Source organism: Pleurodeles waltl, chromosome 9, assembly GCF_031143425.1.
Source record: "Pleurodeles waltl isolate 20211129_DDA chromosome 9, aPleWal1.hap1.20221129, whole genome shotgun sequence".
NCBI lineage: Eukaryota > Metazoa > Chordata > Amphibia > Caudata > Salamandridae > Pleurodeles > Pleurodeles waltl.
Genome location: NC_090448.1, coordinates 334,347,468 through 334,369,946, shown reverse-complemented (window position 1 = coordinate 334,369,946; position 22,479 = coordinate 334,347,468). Strand labels below are relative to the sequence as shown.

Sequence of the window (22,479 nt, the reverse complement as noted above, 5' to 3'; positions counted from 1 at the left end):
CCCTTCCCCCCATTAGCTTGGGGCAGAGCAGTCAGACTTATCCTCAGATGTCATGTGTAAATCATTTGCGCAACACACTCATGCCAGTAACACAATGAACACATAACAAAAGAGACTCCACACAGTATTATATAAAAACAAAAACCTGAATATTGCATTATATATCAAAGACCTTAAACAACTTAATTCATAGATCTTGGGTACTTAGTGTACTAAGCATGATGGGTTATAAGCAATATACATTACTTTTCATATCAGGCATAAATTATATCTCTGGCACATGATGTCAATCAGAGTAGGGACACAAACACATCACAAGAACATAGCCAAAGGGCATGAAGTACTGGGGGCCCTATTATGCTGGTTACGGTAGGTTTGGTGCACTATGCACAACTCGGGCATCCATGAACCACACTATGGGATGCAGGTCCTCTGTGCACCTGCTGCATGTATTAGGAGGAGCTGCTCGAGTCCTTGAGCAAGCCTGCTTCCAACTATGATTTGGCGCCGGTCCAGGAGGGGTGCTCTCCAGAGGATTACACCCTTGCTATGGATAGAAGTAACAATTAACTCATAGTCCATATGTCATTGCAGCTGCCCACAAGTATGCGGCGCAGCTGCTTACAGCCCAGGACAACTTCCCTCCGGGTATGGCCGACGGAAAAACCAGGCCGCCTGTTAGGGTAACGGGACAGCTGTGCCACTCCACTAGGGGCCCCACTCACCACAGTGCACCGGGTGAGGATAGGCCTAGCCTTGGTGAAGTCTCTGCTCCTCAGGAACGCCCTGGGGCTAGGCACAGCGCCACACTCTATCTCTTCTCACTGATGACAACAGCTCTGCATTGATCTACTCCTCCCAGCTTTGCCCCGTAGTCTTCTAGCATGCGAGATGCGAGCCCTGCTCTCCACGTCTCTGCAGGTAGAGGGGGCCTCACTAGGGGGATTACTCAGAATGAGAATGGGCAGGGTTGCTTCTCAGTAGGAGGAGGGTACCACAGGACAGCACTCCTTTCCCTTAGTTTTATGTTGCTGACCCCTCTCTTGTAGGCCGAACTGGTAGCACACAGACACTGTTCTTCTGAGAGGATAGAGAGTGCTTATCTCCCAGAAGTACCTCCCTGGGAAGTGGTGCCCTGAGATGGCACTTCCTTGCCTTAGAATGCAGAGCGCTCGTCCAAGTCAGCCCCAGCACACTTTGGACAGTAATCAGGGTGGAAGTGCTTCCCAAGCTCTACGAAAGAAATAAAGCAGTCTTCAGGTGCTAAGGGGGAGCAGCATGCTCACCTCTTGTTGGGGTCACAGAGGCAAGGATCCATACACATCGCTCCCCATGCGCTTTTGTTTTTGTTTTTTCAAAGGCACAGGGCAAGCCATGGGAGAACACATAGATGGGACACAAGAGATGCAGTAGCCAGGCCAGCACAAGAGACCTAATTGAAGGGTGGCAGTCTCTCCACCAGCTTCGCAGGTGGGTAGGCCAGCGCACACAACAAAAAAAAGCTCAGTTGGTGGCTCCATCGTGGTAGCACCCCAGTGCCCTGGCAGAACAGGGTCTAGGAGCAGCAGGACAACAAGCAGAAAAGCAATTCAGTGAGTCCTTTTTGCCACCCAGCAAGTAGTAGGCAGAAGGGCAACAACAAAAGAGCAGTCCAGGTGAGTCCTTTGTGCAGCGCAGCAGTCCTTCTGGCAGAGGTTTAGTCCCAGTTCCAAAAGTACTCTCCAAATCATGGGGTCAGAGCCCCTGTACTTATAATCCAAAATGTCTATGTTCAGGAGATGACTTCAAAGGAATACTTTCAAGTGAAACACAACCTCCCTTCCAACCCAGCCATGTCTCCAGACATCAGCAGGGGGGGTAATAATCCCATTGTGTGAGGACACGACAAAGCCTATTGACATGTAAGGTATGAACAACCCTCCCTCTCCCCAACCCAGGATGACTAGCAGTATGCAGATGCCTCTTCTGTTACACTCAGCCCCTCCTGTGTTGTAGCTGTCTGGAAAGTATGCACCAAGTGGAGCTGTCACTCGGCCATAGACGTGGATTGGAGTGAGGCTGCAAAGCACTTGGTGTTATAAGCACAGAGAAATGCCCATTTCTAAAAGTGGCATTTCTAAAATAGTAATGTAAAATCCAACTACGCCAGTAAGCAGGTTTCTCACTACCATTACAAACATGCCTTCGCTATTCCTCACTGATCAGAAATGACCACTTAGCCATTTATAGGAGAATTCCCAATGCTAACCTATTAGAGGAGCAGCCCTCACAGTAGTGAAAAACTAAATAAGCTTTGTCACTTCTGAGACATGTAAAACATATAAGTACATGTCCTACCTTTCACTTACACAGCTCCCTGCCCATAGGTCTATCTAGGGCCTGCCTTAGGAATTACTTAGTTGTAGTAAAAAAAGACGTTTAGGCCTTGGCAAGTGGTTTGACTTGCTAAGTCAATGTGGCAGGAAACTGCCCACGCAGGCCCTGCAGTGGCAGGCCTGAGACAGGTTTGAATGGCTACTTCCGTGGGTGGTGCAACCTGAGATGCAGGCCCATTAGTAGCATTTAATTTACAGGCCCTGTGTATATGGTATACCAATATACAAGGGACTTACAGGTAAATTAAATATGCCAAACAGGTGAAAGCCAATCATACCAAGTTTTAGGGGAAAAGCCAAAACGTTTGAGGATACCCCCTGCTGAAAGAGCTATTTCAAACACACATCTATACACCTCCCCAAGTGCCTGGATATCCTCTTGGAAGATGAGTATGCTATGAGATATGGGAGACACCTTATCACAATATGCACGGGGGAGTTGTGGGTCAGAGTGGGCATGATTTTGCATTTCGCCACTGCACAAGTAACCCGAGTGTTTAATTCCCACAGTGCAGCTCCACACACTGGGGCCCAGAGCATGTCATTCTGCACGAGAAGCAGCACGCACGGAGAAGTATAGTGATGGCTTTACAGAGCTGTCAATCACAGTGGAAGGGACGGTTCTTTCTCAAATAACCGCCAAATGTAGCTTATCAGAGCATCTTGGTCTCTGCCTGCCCACGACTTTAACTTGTGCGTTGTTGGCTACTTTTATCTAGTTTCGCCGAGCCAGTCCGCTTTAAACTAGCACATCAAGCTTTAGAAACTTAATTTTCCCGTTACAGTAGTACTTACCTGTAATCATCTCTTTCCATCTGGAAAGTCGACAAAGCCCTCTGCCTTGACAGGAGGATCTCTCCGCACCTTAGCGTGTTGTGGAGAGATGTTCAATTTAACTCCAGTGGAATCCTAGCAAATTGTGTAATTAGAGAATGTTACTGACGAGAGAAATACCATCTTGTGGGCGTGCCATACTAAAGGCAACTGTCAGTTGTATTCCTCCCATGAGGTGATTTGTCTCTTTTTTGGGCAGTTCTCTATCATTTGACTTCTGCCACTGCTAGCCATCGCATGCCTGCAGCGCCCCACGACCTCAGGAGGATGTGTCAGCACTTTTACAATAGGTATTTTAGGGTTTCTATACTTAATCATTGTTTCTTTTTGTTTTCTTGGCCGGACATTAACAGAGCCGACTGGGCGTGTTGGCCCAGCGAATGCTGTCAATCGACATCTACTGGCAGCTCTTACCTGCACGCCAAGCTCTTGTGAGGGGAAGAGATGGTCTCGGCGGACCCATGCATGTTTTATAGCCCTCTTAGCCCTGTGCAGGGAACGAAACCTCCATGGGGTTGCTTGAGTGGTCCGACACTACGGCAACAGAGCTTTAAAAGCCTTGCTGGCTGGCCCAGGCTCCCAAGCTGCGGCCCCTCGCTTCCCTCCCAGGTGCACTCAGTCCCATGCTACCTTCCACCCCTCTGCTCTTCCCTCCGAAGACCCGTTTTTCCCAACCGATTTCTGTAGCCTTGCTTTTTTTAAATTTACGTTTGTGTGGGGCACAGCATTTGAATGGTTACGCTCATCGGATTTGCTAAATTGGTAAGAAGCAATTACGCGAAACGAAGATCAGTTTGTAGGAATGTTTTGGCTCATGTTTTATGTAAGAACTCAGGTACCCTATCCTTCCCCGAAAGATGCCCATCTTAAAAGTTAATGGCCCATATCTATGGACTTAGTGGCGCAGGGCAGCACAGCAAGTCATCTTGTTGCGCTACGTCACAAGGAAAGGTAAGGAATACACCGTATTTATACAAGACAGCACATTCCTGTCCTTTCCTCCTGCGCCGGTGCCCTTTTGACAGCCTAGTGCCAACACAGGCACCCTTGCACTAAGGTGCCTGCGTTGCATGCAGGATTGTTTTTGTGCAGGAAGGGGCACCTTCCTACACAAAAACACTCCTGAGAGGCTTTTTCCTCTTTCTATGTGTGCTGCACACATAGAAAGAGGAAAAAATCCACATATTTCTCCTCATTACGCCTCTCCTTGTGAGGGCTATCTTTTTTGTGCATTACCAGATTTACAAATTCTTGTAAATCTGAAAATGCGTCACAATCCATGGATGTTGCATGGAACCATCTCCCTGGCGCACAGTAATGTAACAGCGATTTGAGCTGTTACATTACTCAAGATTCATGAAGCCACACAGGGCCATGCAAGGTGGCCTTGCGTAGCTTCATAAATCTCACTTAAGGTTCGCGTTGCTGTTGCGCCACGTTGCTTAGTGCAAGAGCAACAGTAAACTAGTCCATAAATATGGGCCAATGTCTCCAGAAGAGATGAGGAATGGGCAAAGTGGGCATTTCCCCCAGGGAGAAACAAACTATTGTTAATGTGTTTTGCAGATGTTCCTACACCGAGGTGAGGTCTAGACAGTTCTCTCATCAGTCTGATGTTCAGAGGGCAAATTAATATTTCTTCCTCACATTAAAAAAAAAATACTACTACTGATGTTGGTGAATCATAAACTCTGCAGTTCTTAGAGGGTCCATTAACAAAGACTCGTAGAGCCAAACTGTTCAGTCCCTTTATAAATCTGTGGGCTCGACATTACTGTTTTGTTTGTAGTGCTCGCTTGCATTGCTTCATGAATTGAGCGCCGTGCTGCTGGTGATTCAGATCGGCGCAAGCTAATGCATGTGTGAAAGGCCAGGGTGCCCACTCACACACCGGATACGTTGCAAGGATGAAATGTACACAAGTGAGACTAGTGGGTGAAGACGGCTGGGCACAGAGGGTAATGAGGGAAGTTAAGCAAGGAGAAAGGGACTTGGTGTAGGAAAATGCCACTGTTAGCGTGGTTACCTCCTAACCTTTTGCCTTTTGTTGATGCTAGTTATGATTGAAAGTGTGCTGGGACCCTGCTAACCAGGCCACAGCACCAGTGTTCTTTCCCTAAAACTGTACCTTTTGTCTCCACAATTGGCACAGCCCTGGTACACAGAAAAGCCCCTTGTAAATGGTACCCCTGGTACCAAGGGCCCTGTGGCCAGAGAAGATCTCTAAGGGCTGCAGCATGTATTATGCCACCCTGGAGACCCCTCACTCAGCACATGCACACTGCCTCACAGCTTGTGTGTGCTGGTGGGGAGAAAAAAGACCAAGTAGACAAGGCACTCCCCTCAGGGTGCCATGCCACCAACCCACTGCCTGTGGCATAGGTAAGTCACCCCTCTAGCAGGACTTACAGCCCTAAGGCAGGGTGCACTATACCACAGGTGAGGGCATAGCTACATGAGCCCAATGCCTCTACAGTGTCTAAGCCAATTCTTAGACATTGTAAGAGCAGGGTAGCCATAAAGACTATATGGTCTGGGAGTTTGTCAAACACGAACTCCACAGTTCCATAATGGCTACGCTGAATACTGGGAAGTTTGGTATCAAACTTCTCAGCACAATAAATCCACACTGAAGCCAGTGTGGGATTTATTGATAAAAGCACACAGTGGGCATCTTAGAGATGCCCCCTGCGTGCCAGCCCAACTGCTAGTGCTAGGCTGACCAGTTTCTGCCAGCCTGCCACATTCAGACGGGTTTCTGGCCACATAGGGTGAGTGCCTTTGAGCACTCTGTGACCAGGAACAAAGCCTGTCCTGTGTGAAGGTGCCTCACACCTCCCCCTGCAGGAACTGTAAAACCGGGCGGTGAGACTCAAAGGCTTAACCCTGGTGTTACAACGCCCTAGGGCACTCCAAGCTAGTGGAGAAGACCAAACATCTCCCCACCCCCCCTGTCGTCCCCTCCCCCCCCCCCCCCCCCTCACCACCGGGACTCAGCCCCCACTTTTGGCAGGAATTCCAGAGGAGATAATGAGAAAAACAATGAGGGGTCACCCTCCAGCCAGGATAGCCCCCCAAGTGTCCTGAGCTGAGGTGACCCCTTCCTTAGAAAATCCTCCATCTTGCTTTGGAGGGTTTCCCCCAATAGGATTAGGGATGTGACCCCCTCCCCAACGGGAGGAGGCACAAGGAGGGTGTAGCTACCTTCAGGGACAGTAGCCATTGGCTACTGCCCTCTAACCCTAAACACACCTCTAAATTTAGTATTTAGGGGCAACCCTGAACCTAGGAAGAGATTTCCTGACGACCTAAAGAAGGTCTGCCGACCTGAAAGCCCAGCAGAGAAGACGGAGACGACAACTGACTTGGCCCCAGCCCTTCCGGCCTGTCTCCAGACTCAAAGAACCTGCAACAGCAATGAATCCAGCGGGACCAGCAACCTCTGCTGACTTAGAGGACTGCCTTGCAACGCAAAGGACCAAGAAACTCCTGTGGACAGCGGCTCTGTCCGAACATCCAAGAAGAAACCATCTTTAAAGGGACTCCCACCTCACTCTTGACGCTTGAGTCCCCAACACTCTGCACGCGACGCCCCCGGCTTGTGTCCCGAGAAACCAACACTGCAGCAAGTACCCCCCCCAGGCGACTCCCATGATGCGGACACCTCAGGATGACCTCCCTGCACCCCCACGGCGACACCTGTGGAGAGACTTCAGAGACTCCCTCTGACCGCGACTCCCCGGTAACAAAGAACCAGACGTCTGGAAGAAGCACTGCACCCGCAACCCCCAGGTCTGAGAGGAACCAACTACCTGTGCAGGAGTGACCAGGAGGCGGCCCTCATCGTTGCCCAGTCGGTGGCTGGCCCGAGAAGCCCCTCCTGTGCCCTGCCTGTATCGCCAGAGTGACCCTAGGGTCCTTCCATTGCAACCAACGCGAAACCCAACACCTACTTTGCACACTGCACCCGGCTGCCCCTGTGCCGCAGAGGGTGTATTTTGTGTGCCTGTTTGGGACCCCCCTCCAGTGCTCTACAAACCCCCCCTGGTCTACTCCCAGAGGACGCAGGTACTTACCTGCTTGCAGACTGGAACCAGAGCACCCCTAGTCTCCCAAGGCACCTATGTTATTGGTGCCCCTCTTTGTCCTCTGCACCTGACCGGCCCTGTGTTGTTAGTGCTGGGTGTTTGGGGTTGACTTGAACCCCCTAACGGTGGGCTGCCTATGCCCCGGAGACTGAACTTGTAAGTGCTTTACTTACCTGCTAAACTAACTTGTACTTACCTCCCCCAGGAACTGTTGAATTTTGCAGTGTCCACTTTTAAAATAGCTTATTACCATTTTTGACAAAACTGTGTAAATTACTGTTTTCATTCAAAGTTCTATAATTACCTATGCCAAGTACCTTACAATTTATGTATTTACTTGAAATCTGAATCTTGTGGTTCTGAAAACAAATTAAGAAAATAATATTTTTCAATAGAATAAACTTATTGGCCTGGAAGTAAGTCTTTTGGGTGTGTGTTCCCATTTATTGCCTGTGTGTGTACAACAAATGCTTAACACTACCCTCTGATAAGCCTACTTCTCGACCACACTACCACAAATAGAGATTAGTATTATCTATAATTGCCACTATCAACCTCTAAGGGGAACCCTTGGACTCTGTGCACACTATCTCTCACTTTTGAGATAGTACATACAGAGCCAACTTCCTACACTTGGGAACCTGTATATGGAAAGACAGGGGTAAGCGTGGTACTAGCAAACAAGGGTGAGGGAATGCGGGTAGCATATGTTTCAAGATGAGGAGTTGAGAACTCAGTACTAGTGAAGCAAGCTGAGCCTTGGGTAAGGGCACCTAAATGCTGTAACACATTGGTAAACTTGATAATGGCAATGTAAGATTAATTTTTCTTTACATTTATCACATGAAACGGTGGTAAGCAGCTGTGAGAATAAGTAAATCTGGTCAGACAGTCACAGGACTAGAAAAAGACCGCAGAAGAATGACAGGGTGAGTTGACCTTGATGGAATTCACTCTCGAACCGCAGGTTACAGCAGACGACAGCAGTGGGCATTTAACTGAACCATTTTGCTGGTATACATCCACATGAGCATTTTGAAATTAATCGCCCGTCTGGAATCACATGATACTGACATTAGAATTCGGATGGGTGAGCTTTATCTTGCAGTTTAATTGCAAACACTTGCTCGAATCTACAGGCACTTTTTATACCTGTGTACAGCTGTCGAGTTTAGCATGAACCGTTTTTTTATAGTGTTTTAGAAGAAAGTTAGAGGGTATAAGAAAATACTTATTTTTTTCTATGGTCACTCCCCCATGTTTTTGATTGATGCTGCTGGTTTTTCGAATCAGAGTGCACTGAGGCATGCTAATCAGACCTCAATGCCCTGACCCTAAAACGTATATGTCGAATTAGCTTATACCAGATTGGCATACGGAAAATGTTACTTACTCAGTAGACATCTGTTTGTGGCCTGTAGCGCTGTAGATTCACAAGCTTTGCATAAGTCTGCCATCTAGTGTTGGGCTTGGAGTGTTACAAGTTGTTTTTCTTCGAAGAAGGTTTTTGAGTCATGAGATCGAGTGACTCCTCCTCTTGGTAATACTGAGCATAGGCATATAGTCCTTTGTTAGATTGGTTTCCCGTAGGCAGGTGAAGTGAAGATTGTGTACGAAGATAGATATAAGAAATGAGATGTCCATGCAATGTGTATACATATTTACAATATATGGTACTGCAATGGCTACCGGCCCCGGGGAGGAGGAAGGGCGCATATGAATCTACAGCACTACATGCCACGAACAGATGTCTACTGGGTAAGTAACATTTTCCGTTCAATGGCATGTGTAGCTGTAGATACACATGCTTTGCATAGACTGTAAAGCAGTCCCCTCCAAATAAGTAGTGATCAGCCTGTTGGAGTAGCTTGGAATAATGCCGTAAGTACTGCCTGTCCAACATTTGCTTGTTGGCGAGCTAATACATCTACACAGTAGTGTTAAGTAAACGTGTGTGGTGTAGACCATGTAGCAGCTTTACATATGCCTCTATTGATATTTTACCTAAGAATGCCATTGAAGCTCCTTTTTTTCCTAGTGGAATGAGTTTTAGTAGCTACTGGTAACTATCTTTTAGCTTTAAGATGACAAGTGTGAATACATTTCACTATTCATCTGGCTAATCCATTTTCTGAGATAGGATTACCCTTGTGAGGTTCTGAAAATGCTACAAAAAGTTGTTTTGACTTTCTAAAGTCTTTTGTTCTGTCTACATAGTACATGAGGCCTCTTTTAACATCAAGGGTGTGTGGGGATCTTTCTGCAAAAGAATCTGGCTGTGGAAAGAAGACTGGCAAATCCACTGACTGACTGATATGAAAAGGTGAAATTACCTTTGGAGTAATTTTGGATTTGTCCGAAGAACTAATTTGTCTTTATGAATCTGAAAGAACAGTTCTTCTAAAGTGAAAGCTTGAATTTCACCAACTCTTTGTAAAGAAGTTATTGCTACTAAACAGGCAACATTTCATGATAAGAACTGTAAGTGTACAAGCATTCATGGGTTTAAATGGTGGGCCCATAAGTCTTGTGAGTACAATGTTTAAATTCCATGCAGGAGCTGGCGGAAATCTAGGTGGGATTACTCTTAAGGCCCCCCATAAAAGCTTTAATAACAGGAGTTCTAAATAGAGAAATATGCCCCCTGTTTTGAAGATAAGCTTCTATAGCTGCTAAATGAAGCCTTATAGAGGAATATGCCAGATTTGCTTTCTGTAAGTGTAACAAATAGCATACAATATCTTGTAAAGAAGCGTTAAGTGGGTCAATATTTTTGGGTTGACAGTAGTACACAAAACGTTTCCATTTAGCAACATAACATTGTAGAGTTGTGGGTCTGCGTGCCTCCTTCAGAATATTCATACATTCAGATGGAAGTTGTATGTAACCAAACGCTGTGACTTTAGGAGCCATATCACAAGATTGAGTGTGCTGGGATTTGAGTGTCTGACTTTGACCTCTGTTTTGAGTAAACAGATCTGGTCTGTTTGGTAGCTTGTGATGAGGTGCCACAAATAGATCCAGCAGTTTTGTGTACCAATGTTGAAGTGCCCATGTAGGAACTATGAGAATCAAGGTGAGTGAGGTTTGTCTCATATTACTCCCAAATACGTCTGTATTTGCAATGGTTGTAGGTAGGATTTGAGGTAATTGATGGTGAATCCCAAACTGTGTAGGAGATCTGTTGTATACTATGTGTGTTGTTGACATACTTGGCTTGTACTGGCCTTTATTATCCAGTCATCTAGATATATGTGTTGCCTTCTGAGGAATGATGCAACTACCACTAAACATTTGGTAAACACTCTTGATGCTGTTGTTACTGCGAATAGTAGTGCTTTCCTGTGATGACACATCTTAGTAATTTGCGATGCGTTGGATGTATGGGAATGTTGAAATATGCATCCTTGAGATCTAATGCGGTCATGTAATCTCCTTTTTGTAATAAGGGAATGACATCTTGTAGAATGACCATATGAAAGTGTTCTGAGAGAAAGTATAGATTGAGAGGCTTGAGATCTAGAATTGGCCTTAATGTGCTGGTTGTTTTTTGGTATAAGGAAGTATAGTGAATATATTCCTGATCCCTGTTGGGATATGGGTACTAACTCTATGGCTCCTTTGAGTCGTAGTGATTGTACCTCCTCTTTCAGTAGATTGAGATGGTTCTTAGTAAGTTTGTGTGAACGAGGTGGAATGTTTGGTGGAATAGTAATGAGTTCCAGGTAATAACCATGTTGTATAATTGATAGAACCAATTGTTCTGTAGTGATGTCTTGCCATTGTGGATAACAATTTACCAGTCTTCCTCCCACAGGAGATGTGTGGGCTGTGGGGATGGTGTTTGAGTCACTGTTTAGTTATAGAGGAACCTCTAGAAGTGGATGGTTTGCCTCCTCCTCTATTATTGGATGCTCTGTAGGAACCTCAAAATGAACCTCCTGAAGCCACCTCTTAATTGTGGCCTACGAAAGGCCCCTGTAGCAGGTGTATAGCTGTGTCCACTTCTGGGCCAATCAAATGTTCCCTGTCAAAGGGCAAGTTTAGGACAGCTTGTTGTATCTCAGGTTTGAAGCTTGAACATTTTAACCAAGCATGTCTTCTGATGACTACGCTGGTGTTTATGCCTCTGGCTGTGGTGTCAGCCGCATTTGTAGTGCATCTAATAGTGTTATGTTTCCTTCTGTAACTATTTGCTGTCCCTGCTTTTGATGCTCTGATGGAAGGTTTTGTAGCTATTCCTCCATCTGGTCCCAGTGAGCCCTGTCGTATCTAGCTAAATGAGCTTGGGAGTTAGTTATTCTGCAGTGGTTTGCCAATTGTGAGGCCACCCTTTTTCCTGCAGCATCTAGCTTTTTGCTCTCCTTATTTGGAGGAGCGTCCACTGTTGACTGGCTGTTAGCCCTTTTCCTTGCTGCACTAACCACTATTGAATCTGGTGGTAACTACGTTCTAATGAAAACTGGGTCTGAGGGAGCTGGTTTATATTTTTTTATCTGCTCTAGGAGTGATTCCTCACTGATTCCTTAAAAATATCAGATGAATGCCTAAGCATCCCAGGTAGCATTGGGAGGCATTGATATTCCTTATGTGTGGATGTTAGTGTATTAAAAAGGAAACCTTTCTCCACAGGGTCTGTGTGCATCTGCACATTATGGTATGCAGCTGCTCTTGCTATGACCTGATTGTATGCTGTAGTGTCTTCTGGTGGAGAAGGTCTAGTGAGGTACAAGTCTGGATCGTTTGAGGTAAGGGGATCAGACTTGTACAGATCCCATGGGTCTGTATTTTGCTGAATATCACTAAGATGATCCCTGTGTGGTGATGCTGAGGATGTTAGTGGTGAGAATTGCATCTCAGATGTGGGTGCTGTGAGAGGAGAAAGAAGAGGAGAATGTGGTGGAGAAGACTGTTTCTGTTGAAAAGCCTTTTTTCTCTCTCTTTGTCCTTTGAGACCTTTTTTGATGGAGGTCCAGCATCTAATGTCTCCTGAAAGTTTAACTTCCTTTTAATAGTCACCGGAGGAAAAGCTATTTTTCTTCCTCTGCACTTTTGAATTTGTAATTTGCGCTGTCTAGTGTCTATGACCTCTAAAATTGGTTGTATGTCCGAGGTTTCTTGTGTGGAAGTAGTAGGTTTACTACTTGTAGCTTTCGGCTCCGAAGGTTTAGTCACAGAGTGTTTTGCTCGAACCAAAAGTATTGGCTCTGAAATGGATAAATGTTTTTTCAGCTCCAAAATCGATATCTCTACCTTTCAGTTCAATACCGAAACAGGGTGGAACAGTCTGTTTTGTCTATGCTAAATGCACTTTGGTCTTTATTCTCGGTGCCGAACCCAAAGGTTGGTCATCAGACTTGTTTTTCCGACTATGGCCCGAAGGCAGTGGAGGACAGAGGACCAACGCTGGAGACATTTTGATGTCTTTGGGTGGTGTGATGGGGCAGGTGTACTCACGTACTTTGCTGGAGGTATGGAGTGGCTGTCCACATCAGGGTTGTTGTCGGAATCCGAGTCTCTGATGGAAAGCGTCGTACTCTGTTCTTCCTCCTTCTGCGTGTGTTCTTCACCAAAAATATCGGGTGTATTTTCTGTGGACTTAGATGCCATTTCCAGTTGATGAGCTCTTCAGTCCCAAAGAGTCTTCTAAGATCTAAATGATCTGCAGGCGTCACAAATCTCCTCTTGATGGTCAGGAGATAGAGATTACACACCAAATGATGGTCGGTGTATGGCGTGACACAGTGGACAGAATCAAAACGGAGTTCGTTCTATCAGCCTGCCATTGAAGTAGGCCCTTAAAAGGGCTAGGCCCGTTGTAAGGGTGAGGAAAAAAAAAAAAAAAAAACACCCCGACAGTTTAATCAGATGGACAACAGACAGAACACCTGATCGAAACAATACTGACAGTATTATAGAAAGATAAAATAAGTGCAGAAGGCCTGAACCGAAATCCACCGGAACAAGAGAAAACATGCCCGAACCCGACGGCGGAAAGAAAACAAAGGATTCAATGCCCATGCGCAGTATTACCGGGAAGAGGAGTCACTCGATCTTGTGACTCAGAAACCTCCTTTGAAGAAAAACAACTTGTAACACTCCGAGCCCAACACTAGATGGTGGACTTATGCAAAGCATGTGTATCTACAGCTACACATGCCATTGAACACTAACTTTCTTGTAAGTCCCTAGTATATGGTACCCAGGACATGTAAGTTACAGGGTCATTTCAGAGATTGCAGCACTGCTTGTGCCACCCTAGATGTTACTTATGTAAAAAAATCTCCAAGTCCGCCAGTGCAGACTGGACGAGCATTTTCTAATTGCTAGCCGTCCTTGCCACTACCAACAGTGGCAAAGCCAAGCATTTCCTGGTGATATGTGTAAGTCACCCCTGTTGCAGGCCTACCAACCCCTTAGGAAGGGTGCAGTGTATTTCTCAGGCAGAACCTGTCTTTTACATGTTCTGACAGTAAAAGCGCAAAACTGTTGTTCTTACTGTGGAAAGACTTGGTGTCCCCTTTGGCAAGTACAGGGTTACATGCTGACCTTTTAACTGTGCTAACTCATGAACCGTGGGACCAAAGTTGATACATCAAGGTATCAAATTACACCCAACTGGATTCTCCAGTCGAAATTACTGTAACCTGCTGTAGTGTGCACTTTGTTGGCTTTAAATTCCTGTGCCCTTAGCTGTTACACATGGCGCCAATTCCCCAAGAGAACTTTCTTCCCTCCTGGGGAGACATGCTAACAACTCCCAAGAAAGGAGACAATAGAAGCCTGCACTGGAGAGAGGTATGTAGGCCCAAAATGTGAGCTTCAAAGGAGAAGCTGTCTTTGAAAGAAAAATGGGTAACACTTGGTAAAGGAGATGCTCCATTGTCTAGATAGACAGGCTGGCACTAGGGACCAAGAAGAGAAAACCAGTTCCTAAACCACTTTCCAGATGCATATAGCCCCCTTTGGAGCCACACCTCTGAGTTGGGCATGGGAGCTCAGGACACTGAGAGAGGGATTCTACCATGTTGGAAGTGGGTAGAATTGTGCATCCTGGGATGCAGAAAGTGGTCACCATGAGGAAGTGAATCTGGTAACCCATTGGCTACCAACTGCATACTACCCTGAGGACTTGTTCTAGGCATAAAAGGCACCCCTGCCACCCAGACATCAAATCTCACCTGGAATGGAAAAAGGACTCAAGGAGTGCCCTGTTGCACTGAGGAACCGGCGAGGAGAGGCTGCATAGGTGGACTGTGTCTGGCAAAGGAGAATGGACTGTGCCTAGCTTAGGGGGAAGCCACCTATGGAGTCCAGCCGAAGAAGTAGACTCCGAGGATCAGTTTGCTGACCTCCTGTTTGCAGCACAAGGGCACAACAACCACAGAAGCCTGCTGGGTTAAGTTCCTAGCCCAGAATGTTCACCTTGCCGTTGTGCAACACCAGAGACCAGGACCCAATGCTCAGTGTTGCACTCAAGTTCATTGAGCTCGGGGGAGTCATCTAAGTGTTGCTTGGTTGCTCAGAAGACATGTTTTAGCCAAGGGAAGGATTTAGCTGTGACTGGGATAATGGATGACTGGTAGCCCAGAGGTGACTAGATTTCTACCAGGACCAATAGGACTTTGAGGGACGCCGACCTTGCGACCAGAACTTCCTCGCCCCCTCTGTAGACTGAGGAGTAGACACAGGAAGACCCCTGTTGACTGCATCGCATCCACATCATCCTTGAGTATCTGTATGCCTTGTATTGGGACCTCTTTCATAGGAACCTGAAAGTGCCTGAAGACTGCTCCTACCTTGGAGGTAACTGTATCTGATAGAGACTTCTAGCTGCAGTTTCCTTACCTTAGAATTCCCTGGTGTCAGCTTCGAATCCGGAGTTTATTCTGAGCAGTGCCCTGCGCGCGCGCGCCGTCGGGTGGCGCCGTTCGGATATGCATGTGTTGACCAGCTCCGCGTGCATCGTCAACGTCGTTGGTGCCGTCTATGACGTCACGGTTGTCTTTATAGACGCCGTCTCGGCGCGCGCACATCAGTTCTTTTCCTTCCGCGCCAGTTAAGCGCAGTTTTGGAAAGAGCTACCCTGCTTTGATGGTTTGTCAACGCTTTTTTGACTGTTTGAAGTCATGTCTTCGAGAAAGACAGGATTCAAGCCGTGTGGTGCGTGTCATCGCACCATGTCGGTGACGGATCCGACCGAGTTTGTCTTTGGTGCCTGGAGAAGGACCATGATTCCACTTCGTGCTCTGGCTGTCGGGCCATGGCGCCGAAGGCCTTGAGGGAGAGATCCCTTAAGCTTCTTGCGGCCCGACATTGGTCTTCGGTGAGCGCGACTCCGCTGAGGCTCCAGGTCCGCAATAGGAGGTGGTCACGGCACCGCTCCCGGAGCACCAAGTCCTCTTCCTCGCATTCAAAGTCATCCGAAGGTAAGAGGCACAAGAAAAAGAAGAAGTCCAAGCGGACTTCGTCTTCGCCACACCCGTCGGCCGATGAGGCGTCTAGGGAACGTCTATGTTCCGAGCGCGGTTCTGCAGAGCCGTCGGTAGGGTCGACTCCGTGTCTTTCCCCCCTTTCCAGGGACCGGATCGACCCCGCTCACATAAGAGTTTTACGAGGCCATGCGCCTCGTTTTTGAGCGGGCTGCACCCTCGGGGTCAGCAGGGGCCCCTTCGGATTCAAGGCCGGCGGCTTCGGCGCCGTTGGGGACCCCAGGATCCGATACCGGTGGCAGCTCCATCCTTATTCCAGATGAGCCGGAGCGACTCAGACTTCGAGGGGAGCCAATTCGGCCCAGATCATTGTCTGAGCATTATTTAGATCAGCCAGACGCAGGAGAGAAATGGGAGGGGTCTGGGGACCCTTTAGAATCTGGATTGCAACAGGACTGGTATGAGGATCTAGGGGAGGCCAGTGGACTGGACACGTCTTCAGATACTGGTATGCTCTCTCCTCCTAATGTGGCTACGGAGGAGGGTGCATCTTTCGCTATGGTGGTGCGTATGGCAGCTGAGGTCTTGGACCTAGATTTGCCTACGGTGCCAGTCAGGATTGATATCCTGACAGAAGTGCTTCAGCCGGGGGTGTCAACATCGGAGCCATTGTTGCCCTTCAATGAGGCTCTTACAGACGTCCTTCTGGGTACGTGGTCCAAACCCAGCACAGGGGCTCCTGTGAATAGGACGGTCGTCCGCCGCCATAGACCCGCTCCCAGCGACCCTAGTTCCCTCACACAACACCCCACTCCTGAGAGCTTGGTTGTACAAGCCTCTACTTCCCGTGGTGCCTTCCCTTCCGCTCCCCCGGATAGGGAATCCAAGAGGCTGGATCAGCTTGAAGATGTTTTCTTCCACCAGCCTGGCATTGAGGTCCGTAAACACCTGTTGCCTTTTGGGCTGTTATTCCCATACTTTATGGGACACGGTGGCACAGGTGCTGCCCCAGGTCGCGGAGGGCGTACGGGACACACTCACCCAAGCTGTCAAGGATGGGAGAGACGCAGTCAAGTTTACGATCCGGTGTGGTTTGGACACGACCGACTCGCTGGGCAGAGCGATTTCATCGTCAGTTGCCCTTCGTCACCACGCCTGGCTATGTTCTACTGGTTTTTCAGGGGATGTCCAGTCCAGCTTTTTGGCGAAAAGGCAGACTCCGCGCTTGAGAGGTTCAAGGATTCTCGAGCCATGGCCAGATCCTTGGGCCTTTCAGTGCCAGCACAACAGCATTCTGTCTTTCGCCCCTTTCGAGGCTTCAGAAGGGGTGTGGTACCATGCCAGCCACAGTTCAGCCACCGTCCTCAGGCTTCACAGCATCCGGAAGAGGACGTGGTCGTGGTATCATCAGACCCAGAGGGTCTGGCCAGAGGTCGGCCGCCACACAGCCCCCCTCCAATGCACCCAAGCCCCGCTAGTATGGTTCTGCGGGATCATGTCCGTCCAGTGGGATGGAGGATTCGTTTTCATCTCCCTCACTGGCTTTCCATCACCACGGACAAGTGGGTTTTGCAGATCATACGGAAGGGCTACTCCCTTCCCTTCTAGTCTTTCCCTCCTTCTGTCCCTCCGACAAGGGAATGGCTGATAGAGGACCATCTAGCTTTGATCCGCGAGGAAGTTACGGCTCTCTTGGCCAAGGGAGCCATAGAAAGAGTCCCGATATCAGAAGTAGGCAGTGGTTGTTATTCCCGCTACTTTCTGATTCTCAAAAAGAACAAAGGCCTAAGCCCTATCTTGGATTTAAGGGACGTCAATCTCTTCCTCAAGAAGGAGAAATTCAATATGCTCACTCTTGCTCAGGTTTTGTCTGCCCTAGACCAAGGAGACTGGATGGTAGCGTTGGATTTGCAGGATGCGTATTTCCATATTCCTATCCTGCCAGCCCACAGGCGTTACCTGCGGTTCAAGGTGGGCCATGAGCACTTTGCTTCCTTTCGGTCTCACCAGTGCCCCTCGGGTGTTCACAAAGGTAATGGCGGTGGTGGCAGCTCATTTGCGCAGGTCAGGGATTTCAGTCTTCCCCTACCTAGACCATTGGCTGTTGAAGGCTCCTACGCCCCAGGCTCTCGTCACCCACCTCCAGACGACGGCGGACCTCTTGCATTCGCTGGGGTTCACTATAAATGTGCCGAAGTCACACCTGACTCCCTCTCAGAAGCTCCCTTTCATCGGAGCTGTTCTGGACAGAGTGCAGTATCGGGCTTATCCTCCCGAACACCGGGTCCAGGATATTCAGGTTATGATTCTGATGTTTCGGCCTCTATCCTGGATCTCGTTGAGACAGACCCTGAGGCTGCTGGGACTCATGGCCTCCTGCATCCTGTTGGTCAAGCGTGCCAGATGGCGCATGAGTGCTCTGCAGTGGGGCCTGAAGTTCCAATGGGCACAGCATCAGGGAAATCTTACTGACGTGGTTCAGATCTCGGAGGGGACTACAAAAGATCTGCAGTGATGGTTAGTGAACTGCGAGTGGGTCAAAGGCAGACCCTTCTCCCTTCCCCAACCAGATCTAACGGTAGTGACAGATGCGTCACTTCTGGGATGGGGCGGCCATCTGGGGGAGGTGGAGATCAAAGGTCACTGGTCTCCGGCGGAATCCGGGCTCCACATCAACTTGCTGGAGTTTCGGGCGATCCGGCTAGCATTAAAAGCATTTCTTCCTGTTGTGAAAGGGAAGGTGGTGCAGGTGTTCACGGACAATACTACTGCAATGTGGTACTGCAACAAGCAGGGCGGTGTGGGGTCGTGGACCCTTTGTCAAGAGGCTTTACGTCTCTGGACATGGCTGGAACAGCAGGGCATGACCCTGGTGGTTCAACACCTGGCAGGTTCTCTGAACGCCAGAGCAGACGAACTCAGCCGAAAATGCTTAGAGGATCACGAATGGTGTCTCCATCCGGAGGTGGCGCTAGGACTCTTTCAGCAGTGGGGAGAGCCTTGGTTAAATCTGTTCGCCTCCGCAGAGAAGGCGCAATGTCAGCAGTTTTGCGCGCTGGAGTTTCCAAGGGGGCTATCGCTAGGCAACGCTTTTCGTCGCGAGTGGAGTTCAGGCCTCCTGTACGCCTTTCCACCTATACCACTTCTGCTCAGAGTTCTCACATAATCAAGAACGACCAGCCCCAAGTAATCCTAGTGGCTCCGGATTGGGCACGGAGAGTTTAGTATCCAGAGCTTCTCAAAATGAGCATCGGTCCTCCAATCAGGCTGCCTCTTCGGGAGGATCTTCTGTTGCAGCAGCAGGGGAAGGTTCTCCACCCGAACCTGTCAACTCTGCGCCTTCATGCGTGGAGATTGAGTGGTGACAGTTGATGGTTTATGCTCTCCCTCCCGAGGTCTGTGATGTCATTCTGGCAGCCAGGCGTCCCTCTACTACTAAGTCGATCTACGCCTGCCGTTGGAAATGTTTTGTTTCATATTGTACAGAGAGGTCTATTGATCCTCTTTCTTCTTCTCTGTCTAACATCCTTTTGTTTATTTTGTCTCTCGCCCAGCAGGGTTCCTCCTTGGGGACTCTCAAGGGCTATCTTGCAGCCTTATCGGCGTTTCTTCAGTTGCCCGATCAACCATCTCTGTTTAAATCACCTATAGTACAGAGGTTTTTGAAAGGGCTTGTGCATCTATTCCCGCCTGTGCCTTTCGTTATGCCCCAGTGGGATCTTAATTTGGTTCTTACCTTCCTTATGTGTGCTCCCTTCGAGCCCTTGCATAACTGTCCTCTCCGGCTGCTTTACTATTAAGACTGCCTTTTTGGTGGCAATTACATCTGCCAGGAGAGTAAGTGAGCTGCAGGCTTTATCTTCAAAATCCACCGTACCTCATGATATATCCTGACAAGTTAGTATTAAGCACTCTTTCCTCCCCAAGGTGGTGACCCCTTTCCATCGGGGTCAAAATATCACCCTGCCCACCTTCTTTGCACCACCGCATCCCTCTAAGGAAGAGGAGCGTCTCCATCGGCTGGACCCAAAAAGAGCATTATCGTTCTACCTTGACCGCACTAAAGAGTTCCGGGTGGACGACCAACTCTTTGTGGGGTACGTTGGTGCAAAGAAGGGTTGGGCAGTGCAGAAACGATCCATTTCGCGCTGGGTCGTTCTCTGTACAATGATATGCTACGCTTTGGCAAAGAAGCAGCCTCCCGAAGGCTTGAGAGCTCATTCTACTAGGGGGAAAGCTGCTACCTCTGCGTTAGCATGTGGCGTACCGGTGGTGGACATCTGTCAGGCTGCAACGTGGGCTTCTTTGCACACGTTTGCAAAACACTACTGCCTGGATAGTCAGATGAGAAATCTCCTTCAGACCCACTGCCATGGGTTATAGCTTGGGTATCTATTTTAAGGTAAGGAAGCTGCAGCTAGAAGTCTCTATCAGATGAACAAGTTACTTACCTTCGGTAACAAGGTATCTGGTAGAGACTATCTAGCTACAGATTCCTTACACCCGCCCAAGCCTCCCCGCTCTGCGGATATTTTTCTTATGTATATATATATATATATATATATATGTATGTATTTATGTGTACATATGTATATTTTTGATCTTGGCATTTTTGCCTTTCTTAAAGGCATGAAAGAATTTTTGCTTCAAACAGTCAAAGAGGTAAAATCCATAATGGTTGGTTCTTCCATGACTGAGCTTCTGGCGTGGGAAGTTGTGGAAAAGAACTGGCGTACGCACGCCGAGACTGCATCTATATAGACAACCGTGATGTCATAGATGGCTCCAATGACGCTGACGATGCAAGCAGAGCTGGTCAACGCACGTGGATCCGAACGACTACACCCAACGGCGCGCGCGCAGGGTACTACTCAGAAAAAACTCCGGATTCGAAGCTGACGCCAGGGAATTCTAAGGTAAAGAATCTGCAGCTAGATAGAGTCTCTACCAGATACCTCGTTACCGAAGGTATGTAACTTGTTCTTCTGTACACCTTCCTGGTCCCCCCTGACTGGCTCCCAGAGTTAGTCACCTTAAGCAACTCTAAGTAACCGCATTGACACTTGGCCAAGTTTTCCTAGAAAAAGTTACTAAGTGTCAGATTTGCAGAGCTCGCCAATACTTGTTCATTGTTGAGTAAAAAAAATGCATATTTACTGAATCTTGTAATTGATTTATCTCTGGAACCCTTTCAGTGGATCTTTTTTGTTGTGATGCATAAAAATATTATCCATTTATATAAATTGGTGTCTGATTTCTTGAGTGTCTTGTGAATATCTTCTTCAATTGTTTTGATGCTGTTTAAATCAATTGCACTTGTTTCTTTGTGTAATCCTTGCTGCTCAGAGACACAACTTCCCGGGGATGAGTTAGAGGGTTTAATAAATGAAACCGAGTTGTCCTAAAGGGATTGGTGAGTGTATTTCACGGGAGATAGCACAACCACACCATATAATACACTAAATTTTCTCACAAAGGATGTAAGCCATGCTCCTCTAGCCACTTAATATTATCTTTTGTTTCCTTCAGGATCCAAGTGCAAAGATAGGCCAGAACTGCAGTATCGGCCCAAATGTGACAATTGGCCCAAAAGTGGTAGTAGAAGACGGGGTACGCATTAAACGTTGCACAGTCCTGAAGGGATCCCATATCCGATCCCACTCCTGGCTGGAATCCTGCATCATCGGCTGGAGCTCTTCTGTTGGGCAGTGGGTAAGTTGTAATATCAGAGAAAAGTTCTGCCCTTATTTTATTTTTTTCATAATTGCGCTAACATTTTGTAGTTGTGATGCAATTGTAGGCTTCTGTAGAAATCATACACTCTAGCTGTTTCCTTTGTTAAGCCTTTTACATTTCTAACAGTAGAATTCTACTCAGATACATCTTTCAAAAAGCTGGGCCCCGATGGGTTTGGGGCTTTGTCAGAAGTCGTTTCCACCAATCCCCAGCCCCCTCCTTTAGTTTTTGAGGATGCCAGTTTTCCCATTGTTGGACCCACCCCTCGCCCCCCACACTGAGGAAAAAATCCTTTCACTGGTAGAAATGGCAGATGGAACAGGGTTCCAAGGCCCGTTCTAATTTGGAAGAGCCTTCGAAGTCCTTGGCTGCTGCCTTATTTCTCTCTCGTAGTCCGCAGTGTGCACTATGGCAGTCCCAGGTGGGAAAGTTGCAACAACATCTCCCATGCACTTGAAATCAAACTCCAAACATGACTGATAGAGACCTCTACATCAGGCGTCTGCCTTTAGGAAAAAATAGCATAATTGGTGCCAGGGTCACCATGGTATGCCAGACCTGCCATCAGTGTGCCTTTACCTTCCCACTCTCCTTTTTAACCCACTAGAGCACCCCTACCAGGAGTATTTTGGTCTCACAGCATTCTGATTGGATGTGCCACTCCATACCTCAGGTGACATTTTCTTTTTTTGTATTCAGCACACCGTAGGAGTGCATATGTGTTCTTGATCTTTCTCCCTCTCCCTCTGTGGCATCAGTTGAGGAGGCTAAAAAACTGCATTGCAAACCGTTTATTTGATCTTCTCCATGCCAGTGGTGTCTGGCTGCAGTGGTAGGCATCTGGCCTTAAACGGAACAATGTTATCTTGATTGCAACAGCAGAAAGCATACCTTCCACATATGTAGTTTCTCGCTGAAGGGCTATTGAGGGTAAAATAGATTATCTTTCAACAAACACAACCCCATACTATTAGTCATTGGAGATTGGCATTTTTAAATTATTCAAGAACTGCT

The 22,479-nt window shown here is 47.7% G+C and overlaps 1 protein-coding gene across 1 annotated transcript in view; it reads left to right on the top strand.

Moving 5' to 3' along the window:
• GMPPB (GDP-mannose pyrophosphorylase B) overlaps positions 1-22,479 on the top strand; it is a 204,452-nt gene that overhangs the window by 159,196 nt on the left and 22,777 nt on the right. Inside the window, exon 9 of the mRNA XM_069206870.1 lies at positions 21,259-21,441. Within this exon, the coding sequence (XP_069062971.1) occupies positions 21,259-21,441 (183 nt within the window). The remainder of the gene's footprint in view (positions 1-21,258; positions 21,442-22,479) is intronic.